We start from the raw sequence: 13,385 nt of genomic DNA, 5'->3' as shown, positions 1-13,385 counted from the left end.
TCGGAGGCGCGTGCTGGCGCAGCTTTTGGACCCCACGCCGCGCTACACTAACCGCTAGTTCGGTGCGTGATCCGGGATCCCGACCGTTGGGTTTAACCGTAGTGTGACTTTGCTTGTGGGTATCGTGTGTATGATTCTGGAGGTGGAGGGGTTCAGCCATCTTGTGCAAACGGAGAAGACTGGATTGTGTCTAGACATGCTTGGAAAGCACCGAATGGCTCACCTCGTGTGTGGTAAGTGCCGTTGCCCCTGGCGGCACATTCGCTCCAAGACCAGGTGTTCGTGAGGGTGACGAACAGGTAGTAGGTCTACTATCGCAAAGGCCTTGTTCTGTCCTTGAAACACAGATTCGTCCACTCTAGATAGTGGTATTATACCCGATCTTACACCGTGTCGTCCTCTTCCCCGGCTAATAAAATGGCATGATATGATCTCATGCTGCAGTCGAGTGATTCCTCGATGTCGAAATATGCAAAGACGCTAACGAAGTCGTCGAGCTTTAATCCAACTTTAATCTCATCAATACGGTGACAGTGGGAAACCGCAACTTCTAGATACTGTCAAAGATCTGGATCTTATCCAAGACCAATGTCGCTTCTTTGCAGACACCCCGAGAACTTTCTCTCTTGTAAGTGCTTCGTCATGTAACACGGAATGGTTTTGAAGGGCTCATTTTCAATGACATTCAGAGAAAAGATTGTTGTACTTGGTATAGAATCGTAGGTCATTGCCATATTTGCTATGTATCAGCCATTTGAACTTTTTATGCGTTTTAGATTCAAAGCTCCATGATAAAGCCGTATCGTACATTGTACTGCAAAAACATGCTTATACCTCTCGAAGTACATGCAGAGAGGCTTCCAGATTTTACCTTCAATTGCCTCGTAGCTTCTGTCAAGGGACACACGTAGAAGCAGAAGGTACAGCTCAGGCGCCGAGACATAGTTCTCCATAGTATACGCGTTCGTAATATCACAATGGGGGCTGTCGAATTTTGCGTTTCTCCGTCGTGTTAGGGAAGCATGCTGACTCCGGCAAGATGGTATTATTCAAAATGCCGTTGGTTGATTGGACAGAGCATGAACTCTTCATGCTGAATTGTCTTTGCTTTTTTCTTTCCAACAGCATGTGAAGACACATCCAAAGGGCGTTCTTGTCAGGTTGACGATCGGAAAACGCACGGCGAATTTTTGCCGTTCGATGTTGCAAGGTCCTGGCTCGTTTCGGTCCGAACAATGTACAGGGCTGATGCACGCGGCTGCATGCACCTTCGGAGGACCATTCAGAGCACTGCCTATAGCGCCCTCAAGTCGGCGACGTTGGGTTGTCATGATCGCGCGATATGCACAATTTGAGACATACGTTGCCGGGCGGAGTTGGGTGTTCCAGATCACGACTCCCTCCCCTTGCACCTTCCTTTGTAGACAAGATGCAGATGTCCGTGCCATTGTGCATCACCAAAGCGTTAGCTCGCATGTCTGCAGGCGCAGGAGACTTTCGAGGTTAGCATTCAGGAACGAGTGCGGCTATTCCGCGCTTTGCTTGCGTATGCCGCCCCTTTCCGCTTCAGACCAGCGCCACAACTTCACTACGGCCTAGTATCACGTGTCTAAGTAAGCCTTAGCTTTAGTGTTTCTTAACTATAGAAATTTAGAAAAATCTTAACTTAACAACTAAAGTACACTATAGTTATATACTATAGCTAATACTTAAATAAAATAGAAGTATAAAAACTTTATACTTATATATTATTTCTTCTTTCTCTATCTTTATCTATATACTCTAAAATAGTAATAATAATAATAATTACTCTATAAGCTACTTATACGCTATTATTATATTTTAGTAGTTTTAAATATATTAAATATATACTTATTAACTTTTATAAATAGAAGCTAGTAAAATACACTACTATATATATAAATACTATTAATTATACTTAAATAAGTGTGCTTTAGATAGTTATTCTAGATATAGTAGCTACTATCTTTATCTACGCTAATATCTTTATTAACTCTAATATTAAGCTTTTTATACGTAAAAAGCTATAAGCTTTTAAATAACTCTATAAGAGAGTTCTTACTAATACTACTACTTCTAGTAATAAGCTAATTATTACTAAGCTTATAGTATAAGGCTAAAGAGAAGTATTAAGTTAAGTAAGACGTATCTTAGTTCTAATTTAAGAGAAAATAATAGAAAGATTAATAGTATAGACTAGTAATTAATAAGCCTATAAGCGTACACTAAACGTCTTTTGTAGCGTAACATCTAGTACATACAGCCTAGTAGCGTGCGAGCGCGGAATTGCGATACTTGGGGCCGTCTGGCTGGTGCACGAGTCAATCGGGTTGTTGGATAATTCGGGTCGGCTCCTGACTCGTCTCCATTATATCCGATGGTAATAGGTGCTTTGTGATTTGAAAGATATCTGTCAGCCTGTAAAATGTGGATTCTGGTGGGTATTAGCAGTATCGACGGGGCCCTCTATTTCTCTTCTTGAGTTCCGACGTTCGATGTAGGAGGAGTACAGAAACAAAGGCAGACGGATACGTCATGAAGCATGGTGGTGTCTTACTAGAAAGCAGTGAGATTAACGCTGGTTCGTCAAGGGCTGGAAGATCGCACGGTGCAACCATCGCAATGCCTTCCCAAAGCCGTTGATCATCGGCAGGGTCCGAGAGGATGCTGGGAACCCCATATTCATGCACGGTCGGTTGACTGGCCAGGCCACTCAACATGCAGATGGCCCGCGAAGGATTTGGAGCACTCGGACAATAACCTGTTGACTGGAAAGGAGCAGGCCATCAGAGAGCTGTTCAAAATAACGGTATCGCAGGCATGTCGTGTGCGCCTTGCAATTGTGACGGGACCTTGATGAAACGCGCACTAGAAAGCAAAGGTCCAGGGCTATATGCGCGTAACGAGGAGGTTAGAACGGATCGTGGGGGCCGTGTAAGGGCGCAGAGGGAAGAAATGAGGGTTCGTTGTAGCGCGACCCAGATCGACCCTTCCCAGCAGAAAGATAAGCTACTGGAGAAGAGTGGAGCACACTAAGCCACTGGTGGTCCACGTCCCTGTCCACAATTTTGACCGGTGGAACAGGGGAAAGCATCCAACCCGATCACCTTGAGTTGGACACCTTGACAAGGAGACAAGTACGGTAAGCTCCATGTCGAGATGGGACAGCCACCTCGTGGCGGCACAGCTAAACCCCTGGCAACAGCACCATGTCGAGCAGATCCAACTTCACGGGTCGCAATTTGTCCGAGCAATGACAGAGTGCTTGTGACTTGGACCCTTGTCTCCCATGCCGTCGCCATGCCGCGGCCATGGAAATCGCGTGGTTGGTTGCTGAACGGCCGCATCAAACGGCGCCATGTCAGGGCCGCAGGATTGCCGCTCGGAACATATGCCGTAAGCTCGCATATGTTCAGACAATAACAGGATATGCAAGCGTTACCGTAACGTCGAATCTATTGGACTTAGTCGCTCCATCGTGTTGTTTGTGCACTAGCGCGGCACGAGAAGCAGCAAAGCGTGACGCACCTTTTGTCACGAGCAACCACCATGAGTTTTTGATCGATGGATGCTCGGCGTCCGCGATGGGGTCGACCTCATCGTGCATGTGGTCCTCTGCCGTATGTAAGCTCGCGGGATGGAACCGCTTGGGCGTCCTGCCTTCCAATGCATGTGATGAAATGTGATTGGAAGCTGTAGCAACAGCCTTCATCTAACGTAATGCGTCTTATTGATCCATTGACGTGCAGGTCTGACTGGAAGCATGCATGTACCAGACTCTTGAAACAGCTTGGCTTGGTGCTGAACCATGACGATAGCCACCATCGCGAATATAGGGTGCAGCCGCATAGCACCGCCATGTCATCGGGTGACATCTTCCTCGAAACTGGCTGCGAAACAGGAATGCTTGCGGCATGCCGTCGTTTGGTCCGATGTGGGGCGACCATCGCTCTCGATCGCTGAACATGCCATATTCGCATTTCGATCCTATGCTGGACGGAGCAGAACGCCCGCCAATCATCCCTGCGTACCTAAGTAGTGTGCACAGAGGTGATTCGCAGAGACATTCCAGCCACCTTGTCACAGGGTCCCGGCCCACATGAGTGGACGGCACCGCAAGTCAGCCTTGTTAAGGCCGTAAGGCCTCCCACTAGCAGGCCGGAGTCGCAGACCATTAACCCCCGACCATGTCGACATCTGGCGTGACAACCTGTGGTAGACTCGATCGCGCCGGCCATGTTGTCGAGAATGGGTTTTGGCTTTATGTATGACGTCGTATTTAGAGAGACGATCGAAAAATTGAAGAGTTGCAAAGAATCGTATGAGCCAAATGTTGAAATCATTGTCGCTATTGACCGACACTCATTCCAAGCTAGTGTAGGCAACAGCGGCGCCATCTGCATCTATGCACACCAATTCCCAACAAGCGTTCCAACCGTGCTGTATCCTCCTTGGATGAGCCAATTGACTCTGCTCAAACTTCTCTAGTTTTAAGAAACGCCATAGCAATGCGACGACGCAGAAAATGCTGCAGTGATAGATGAATGAGAATGGGAACGCAAATGCAAATGCAAAATAAGGGTATCATGAACGAAAGTGAAGGGTTTGTGGTCTTAACGGTCTGTGACCTTTTCTTGGCGAGTAAATCTCCTGTCTTTCGCCGTAGACGCTCCTAGCGAAGGTTTAAGGCGATGACTCGAACCAAAGTAAGAGGTATGGACGACGTAGGCGATGAAACAATGGTTTTGTGGGACGTGACAGTCGGTAGTCGTATCAGAAGCGCAACAACTAGGAGGACGTTGTCGAAGATTTCCTGGACGCTTTAAGATGAATCCGCTTGACATGATCTCTCTGCAAATTGTCAGTAATGCTCTGCGCATGTGAAGCATGTCAGACTTACCATATTGTCCACACGACTGAAGACCCTGTCGCATCCGTCCCAGTCACACAACACGCCCGGGTTGTGCTTGGCCTCATGTCTCGCAAGATCCTTTTTACTCGAAAAGCCTCCTCCTGTAGACTGTGGGCAGTCGCCATGGCGGCAGAAGAAGGACTTTGTATGCCTCTTATAGTGCTTCCTGAGATCGCAGCCGCGGGTGAAAACTGCTCTTGAAGTGCATCCTGGGAAAGCACAGCTCCATGTACCATTCTTGTTCGGGATACCATAGGATCGAAGATCCGGCGAGGAAGGAGAGAGCGACCGTGACAGTGCAGGTGGTGATCTTTCAGAGGGGACGTTGGACGGCATGCCATGACCTACGGACGACGATGTGGAGTGCGATCTTGACGGTCGAGACGCACCGAAAGATTGTGAGAGCAACGTCGAGTCATGCGCAAGCATCGGAGGAGATGCCATCTCGGAGAACGATGGGTAGGAATACGACGTTACTTGAGGTAGCGGTATTGATGATGGTTGTGTCGACCAGAGTGCGTGAGGTGGGTATGGAGACTCCATGACCGGTCTGTAATCTTGAGGTGGAGTGTACATTCCTGCGTGTGCGGACATGGTCGTTTGGGGTCGATGAGCCATGTGGTGTAGTGGTGGTGAGTACATGATGCTGGGGGGTGATTGACATGTGCTAGAGGGGTAGAGGTGACCCATGCCGTCAACCGGCGCCATGAGTGCTAGTTCTGCTTCGGACGAAAAGAAAGTCATCGTGGGTGACGCCAGGTGTCGTGTTGTTCTGGAGTGGTTCGCAGGATGGTGGTGATATAACAGGAAGGGGTATCTGGTGGTCGTCAAGTGGCCGCAAGTCGAAGCCAACACGGGTTGTATATCATGCAGAGAGAAGGCCAGTGCGTCTTAAGCGGGAAGTACAACAGATGGGTGAGAATGACCAGTCTTAAGGCACAGACCCAAACTCTAGGGATTAGGGTATGGTAAGGCTGCTAGTCCGGGGTGTACAGGATTAGCCCGGGAGCGCACTAGGGACCACTCCACAACGGTAAGGCTGGGGCGTCAGATTTGTCGAGAAAGCGTAGCGGGCAGTGGCGGTGTTGTCATATCTTGCAGTGCCTGAAACTCCACCGGGCCCTGGAGGACGGCCTGAAAGGAACCAAGTTAGAAATTGCGAACGCTGAGCGGTGGACCATGTGGCATCGACTGGTCAATGTAGATCCGGGGCGCAGACGAAGTTTGCAATGCCCAAGAGGATAGATAGCTACGTCGGGTCAGACATCCGATAGAGGAGTAGTCGCTGCTGCTGGTCATAATGGGACGTGGGTAATTTGACTAACGCTTGCTGCGCTCGTCCCAATGAGATACCGTCCGTAGTTCATGGTCCCAGTTCAGACCGGGTGCATAATCCATTCACAATTGCGGTGGAGAGCGAGTGAGCCTCGCGGGCCGGCTAGCTAATCCTTGTGGGTGAAGGTACCGCCAACATGGCGACCGCACCGCTCTAGCGCTGGTCTGAGGAGTGGCCTACTAGGGTTAGTCCCAGGAAAGCTTCTGCCGTTTCGCTTTCGCCTGTGAACGATCCTTCGAGCGATTAATGCGATACCTTGCAAACGGCCAGCAGCGCTTCGGCTACCGAGTTCTCTGCAACCTCCAGCGATGTCTCGTCTGGGCTGAGATGGTACGTACAGAGCGACCGGGCGATGTGTGCAGGGCGCAACCACAACGACAGCCACCTGGGCACCCTTCAGACTAGTCCCACGGGCTGCGGACCAACATCAGAGGCGGTAACAGATGAGGGGCAAATGAGCGCTCCCCATGGCGTTGGAGATGATGGGCTGCCGATCGCAGCATGGTAGCAAAGCGACGAGAAGCGGCCTTGGGTGGTCGCTTACGCCGGCAAAATTTTTGGGCGTAGCGCATGGGGATTATACGCCCCGCGCTACTCTTGGGCCGGGTGCCGTGAGATATTTTTAACCCCTGCCGCCTGGAGCACAGCAACCTACATACAGCCAGGAATCATAGGGCAGGGTCTGAGTAAGCGACGTTTCAAGCGGTCTGTCTGCCAGCAATTCTACAGCTTTCACCAGCTTTGTCCCTCCAATAACACCAACGTCGCGCTCTAGACAAGCGAGCCGTGTTTGCCAAGACAGCTCCTGACAGCAACGGTTTGATTGCGTTTCTCGACCTGGACACCTAGCTCCACTGCGTAGCATGCAGTGAGCCTGTTGTCTTTGACGTGGCTAAAGAGCGAAGGACGAAACATGACCAACGAGCGTGATAGATGGAAAGACGGATCCACATGCTGGCCAAAGCCAACGACAGTCTTCGAAGCGCCCGTTGTTCCAAAGCGGTTAAACTTGCTTTGCAAAGACTAGTACATGGTTCTTCTTGATCGGGTTTTGCGACCACGAAGTATCTACACCGCGTTGCCTTCGGACCGCCGGACGTAGACTGTTTCGTCCGAGATCTGCATCAAGACTCTTGGGCAACACGTCGAGGAGCAGGATCGGAGAAGCTTTTCCCAGATGATCAAGGAGGTCTGGATGTCAAACATCAGACGGCCCCATCACAGCACGGAAAACGCCCGTGTAATAACGGATACCCAGGCAGTACCCGGGCTGCATCGCGAGCAGCAGTCAGCATGCGCTGTCCGGCGCTTCAGACACTGCGCTATATGGACCGTATGTTCAAGCCAACACACCTGTGTATGGAGAGCGACGACTTGGAGGCTGTATATTCCTACGCACTGCCTTCTTCAAACACTGTGAAGGCCCGGGATGGCTGACAATCACCTCCGCTTCCTTACCAGTCGGAAGAACGGTCGAGTGCCAGACAACACTTGCGGTAGGTAGCGTTGACCATGTACTCGATCGGTGACTGCCAGGCGAGCACTCACTGCAAATTGACTGACAGTCAAGAATCGGGGCTTGCGTCACACTGCACATTCTCGTCACCTTCATCTTCGCTCAATTCCGTCGTTGCCTCCATAGCTCCACTGTCCAGTGACATGTCCAACACGGGAGCTACCATCCGCACTGCCTGTATGGACCAACAACAGCTCACACGCTAGTTCATCCGCAGTCGCTCAGAAATAGACAGCGTCCACTAACGCACTTGATCTCAAGCTAAACAAAGCCAGTGTGTCGCAGTGATGGGGCCATGGACAATCAATCGAACGATGCTGTCAATGACAGTGCAAATGGTGGTCATCAGGCACTAAGGCAAGGCTGATTCCGCTCTGCAAAGGACAGAATGTCATCGCAAATCTAACATACAGCCGACAAAAGCCTGCACCGTGTCGACAGACAAACACTAGTCTCTATTCATCATTTGTTTCGAGGAGCCCGGCACAAGCTGTCATTCGATGTGAAGACTAGCTGGCAATAGTCACCGTGACAGGCGATGATCTGCATACACGCAAACGAAGGATTTGAACCGCTCTCAGGCTTTCCATGACAACTTTCTTTAAAGAGTCATGCAACAGTCATATCAACATTTCTAGAACTCATGTTCAAGCATTGTAAGACTCGGCCCGAAGTCGATCATGCAATGAGACTAACCATACTGAGGATGTCATACGATTGGATGAATAAAGTGTCAGGGGTGTTTGTTGATGCCGCACCGGTATGGACCGTCTAGGCGACCATCAAGACTACCGGCTATCCCAGTATGTCAAGCATCAAGACCTAACGTCCCGTCCGAATGGCGTGCAATGGCCCTAGGAACCTTCATCCCATACTCGACAGCGGCATAAGCCGAATGTACTTACCAGGAAGCATATTCGGTCCCAACATCGCAGCTCTGGATCTGTATACTGCATCAGTCCATTTCTAGCCAGAACCCAAGACATTGTACGATGTGTGGTTAGTGGGGCCTCCAGTCTTCATCTAACTGTCGAAGAGGGCCGGCTTCCCTCATTCACACCAACCTGTTAACTTCATTCCTACCAAATCTATTATTAGGTATCGCGACTCTACAGCAAACACTTCTTTCGAAAGGCGTTGGAAATCGGAAGGAATGTCGAGGGGTGAAACGTGGCAGTGCTTGTTAACACAGCCTCAAATCGCCGACATCATCTTCAATCGCCGACCTGCAGATCCATAATCGCCGACCTACAAAATCCCCAGCATCCAGCATCGGACCCCACAGTGGCTACAACGCTAGGAATCTTTCCCACGTGGGAACGCATGTCAATGCTGGGAGTCGCAGTTGAGCCGTAGCGGTGGGTACACCGTGATAACTACCGATGATGGGACGGGATGCCTAAGATGCGAGCGGCGAAATTCTACCGCAGGATGCCTGAAACCTTCAGCCTCACATCTGCAATTAAACTTCACACAATGACGTTTAGAGGCTATGTTGATGATTCCATCCAGCACCGAGTTGACCAATTTCCCAGCATCGGCTTGATAGGCAACATCCATGACAAGAATGTGAAATATGCATGATCACAGTAGGAATCTCTATTTTTGGGCGCCAGTTCCCCCCGAGACGGTCTGATGGATACCCACCGGTGCACGAGAGGCTTGGTCGAGAAAGCGATTTTAACCTTAGATCAAAGTGCGTGGTTCTCGGGCCCTCCACCGCCATTCTCTTGATTATACACCAGCATCAGTGATGACAAGAAGCCTATGATAGAAAAACCCATGTCTAGAAAAAAACCACTTGAGCAGCTGAGACGTGCAAAGGCCTGCTGGACTCATATCGTTGTCCACTCTGTTACCTGTCGGATATCCATAACCTTGCCTTCAGCACCATATCTCCCTTGCGCATCCCACAAATCCCTCTCGGCGCAAATCTCTGGTCGCCAACGCATCGCTTCCCTCATCTTCCCTTCACTCTTGTTCTCTACTATGTCTGCAACCAGAGAGCCGATTGCAGGGCATGCCATGAAGCCGTTTCCAGATCCTCCGACCGCTACAATCAAGCCTTGGACATTAGGGTGCTTGTCGATGAGAAAGATGCGATCCACAGTATCTACGTCCCAGCATAAACGCGCGAAGCTCAAGTCTCGGGTTGCAAACTGTGGCATTGTGTCAGAGAGAAGAAGGCGCATACGTGCTTCTGCTTCTCTCGGAATCTGTTGTCGCGCAAACGGAACGGAGCGCATCTTGCCACTGTCGTTGATGACTGGATTGATGTATCCCGGATGTTCATCGCAGAGCTTTATTTCGTGTCTCTCGGTGTCGGGTTCGATGAAGAAACCGCGATCCACACCATACAGCACAGGTAGGTTCCGGTACTGCTTCGCTTCTTCGGCTGAGAGGGGTAGATGTGCAAGTGTCCAGGCTGTGGGTCGAAGTTGACTCTCGAAGTCTAAGAGTAGGTCACTGTTCGCACCAGCGGATACAATGATGTGCTGAGCCTTGTGCTCTGTGCCGTTTCTCGTCTTCACCCCCAATACTGCGCTACTGTCCGAATTATACAGTAGCTCTTCGACACTGCCCTCCATGCTGCCGGTTACGAATTCCACACTCAATTTCACGGCTTCTTGATGCATAGCTCGTAGAGCTCCACTAGCGAACACCCACCCTGCGCCTTTCTTTTTCCAAAAGCCCCTCCAACCTGGAAAGTCGCCTTGTAGCAACCCTCCTGGCATCGTTTGCTGGAAATCATGTTTCGTATTTAGACCTGCTGGGAATTCTTTCTCGCCTTTGGCATACTCTAGACAACGCTGGTAGGCTTCCTCGCCAACAGCGGCCATGATAAAACCCGTGTCATGGTAAAAGGGCGAGAACAGTGGATCGCATTTCCATGCATGCATTGCAAGCTGGGCCAGTCGATTCCAGAAGAAGTCTTGGAGAGAGTCAGACTCGGAGGGGTCGTTACTCTCTTCCGCGATCTTATTAAGGTCATTTCCTGCGGAGATGGGCGAGGGGAAGGAGCTGCCGTCGAGGACTTTGATGGAGGTGTGACCGCGACGAGCGAGCTCGAGGGCAATGGAGCAGCCCCATGTTCCAGCACCTACGATGAGGATATTGCTGCTCGTCGGCAACATGGTGGACGCCCAGCTATGCGTCATCGAGAATGACATTAGCCGACGATGAAGCCTGCCAAGCCAGGACGCGTGAGCACGTGGAGATAAGCACGCTATCTCGAAGCGGCTGGGATCCCCGCGGCGAAACTTGCGCGATGGTACTTTGATGGCTGAGCGACAACCTCGTACCCCCTGATGATGCGCATACGCCCTATAATACCGCGCAATGTCTGGCGAGGAAACATATCTGTCCGCCAATGGAACCAGGCGCGCTCCGTCGCCACTGCACCTGGCGGTAAGCGGGCGCGCTCAAAGGAGCAGCACCACTACTGGACCGATGAGAAACTATCTACACCTGCCGAGTATCCCTTGAGTGCGGCCATGGCGGAAAGGATACATCCCAACAAGGAAGAAGCAGCGCCGAAGAAGAGGAGAACACGGAACGAAGGCGCAGCGATAGTAAAAGGCGGCGTTCACGTCAGAACACAGATCGTAAGTCCCGACCTATGCGGTACGTCAAGTCCCGGAACAACCATCTTCGCTGAGCGGGACTAACGCAAGATACCCTTAGATGACGTCCTCAAATACGCCGGCCATACGTTAGATAAGCACAAAGGCTGCGATATCCTCGACATCAACCCTGGCGCCGGGCTCTGGTCACAGAAGCTGCACGAATACCTCCAACCGCGCAGCCACGTGCTCCTCGAACCGCGACACGAAAAGTTTAAAGACTTTCTTGACCCTCTTCTCACTGCACCCGGCTCCAAGTATTCACTCGTCGACCAAGATCCGACCGTACTCCAGACATACCGGGACATGGTTGCAAACGGTGTGTTCCCACACCAGACTGTGCTGGACGCTGAAGACCCCAAAGCACAGGAACCAAACAACACCCTGTTAGTGACTGGCTCTCTGGCATGGGATCCAAGACTTCCCGGCCTTGGTTTTGACTCAATGGCGAAACAGCTCGCCTACCACTTTGCCTCTGCTGCTTGGACAAACGATCTATTTCATGCCTATGGCATGGTTCGTACCTTACTGTGGGTACAGCACGACGACTTTAGCGGCATGATTGCCCAATCTATCAACGAAATGACCAAAACAAACCGCCTCATGCAAATGTTACAAGACACAACCCTCTTCATCCAACCAGAGCGCGCCTCGCGCAGCACGGGCAGAGCCTCTTCGGGCCGTGAACCACAGTACGAGATCGAGGCCATTGTCCGCGCTCTGAAGAAAGGGAAAGAGAATGGGATGGAGCTACCATCACATCGGCGCGACCACATCCACGACTTTGCTGAAGAAGTCGACCAGATTTCCAATGGCACAGGCGTGACCAGTTTTCAAACAATTCAAGATTACCTTCGCACGCAACAGTTGGCGGGTAGAAACCCCATTGGCCTGCTTTCACCTGGTCTCATCGAGTACTACGATTTCATGAGACGTGTAATCAACGTCTTTCCACAAGTCGATCTTAACGATCCGACAGATGCAAAAGGCAAAAGAACCAAACGGCCGGTACCCCCTGACCACCCTTACAAGGACGACATACGGAAATTCTACAGAGAAAGTACTGGTATGGCGCTGACTCAGAGAAAGAAACTGTTGGCAGCATCCATAGCAGACATTGGCGAGGCTATATACAAGCTCGAATGCAAGATTGTTGACATGCCAGACGGCCCTGAAAAAGCTGCTGCAATGGCCGAGCTAAGCGATCTTGAAACTCAGTGGAAGCAGGGCCTCGACAGTCAAAATGCCAACTATGCTAAGGTACCTGCAACAGAGATCGATGACCGCCTCGCTATACGCTCGCCGCCCTCACCTCGTCTCCAATCCGACTCCCGTCCTTTCGAGCCCCTCGTCATGCGTAAGAATGAGGCTTGGCCCCAGAGCCGGCTGGCCCTCGTCTCTGCTGAGCCCTTCCCTAGGCCTGTCGGCGGATCCCCCGACTTCTACGAGTGGGCGCGAGATTTTATCTTCGGACTCTTCGCGCACCCCTCCGATGGTATCAATCATGCTCTCGACAAGCTGCAACATGGCCTCAGCGACATTATAAAAGATTGTCCCAGTTTGAAAGATCCGAAGAAAGGTGGTAGACTGCAAATGGAGCATCTCAGGGTTAGGATGCTAACATCCGAGATGATTCTGGAGCTTGTGGAAGCGTACAGGACCTGGCCGTTCAAAGAGCCAGGCAGTGATAGCAATCAGTACTTCAAGTACAAGCATGCTGGACAAACGTGGATTGGACAGTCTGCGGATCGATGAGGGATATTGAATACACATCATATTGTCACTGCTTCTTTGAGACACAAGTACAACACGATATCGTATCGATCATTCTGAAGTTCAGCATCACGCTACGTGTGTAACAGTGTCTCCGACAACATGGTGTGCATATTGGCAACCGATTGCAATGACAAGAGCGAGCTTACGCCTTGTTACCTCGCCCTCTCGGGTGAGCATATCTCGAGCAGCTTTGATTCCATA

General features: G+C 50.8%; 2 protein-coding genes across 2 annotated transcripts; one reads left to right on the top strand and one right to left on the bottom strand.

Annotated features, from left to right (window-relative positions):
* Positions 1–9,620: 9,620 nt before the first annotated feature.
* Positions 9,621–10,919, bottom strand: J4E88_005586 (uncharacterized protein; the record flags this gene model as incomplete). Its single annotated transcript, XM_049399221.1, has 1 exon — positions 9,621–10,919. One exon carries the CDS (start codon positions 10,917–10,919, stop codon positions 9,621–9,623), a length of 1,299 nt encoding a protein of 432 aa, XP_049255012.1.
* A 174-nt stretch (positions 10,920–11,093) lies between these two features.
* Positions 11,094–13,163, top strand: J4E88_005585 (uncharacterized protein; the record flags this gene model as incomplete). Its single annotated transcript, XM_049399220.1, has 2 exons — positions 11,094–11,409; positions 11,470–13,163. The coding sequence occupies 2 exons, from the start codon at positions 11,094–11,096 to the stop codon at positions 13,161–13,163; spliced, it is 2,010 nt and encodes a 669-aa protein (XP_049255011.1).
* Positions 13,164–13,385: the final 222 nt, after the last annotated feature.

The sequence above is a fragment of the Alternaria novae-zelandiae genome (assembly GCF_023758075.1).
Source record: "Alternaria novae-zelandiae strain BMP 2774 chromosome Unknown scaffold_10, whole genome shotgun sequence".
NCBI classification, from domain to species: Eukaryota; Fungi; Ascomycota; class Dothideomycetes; order Pleosporales; family Pleosporaceae; genus Alternaria; species Alternaria novae-zelandiae.
This window is presented reverse-complemented; position numbering and strand designations above follow the sequence as displayed.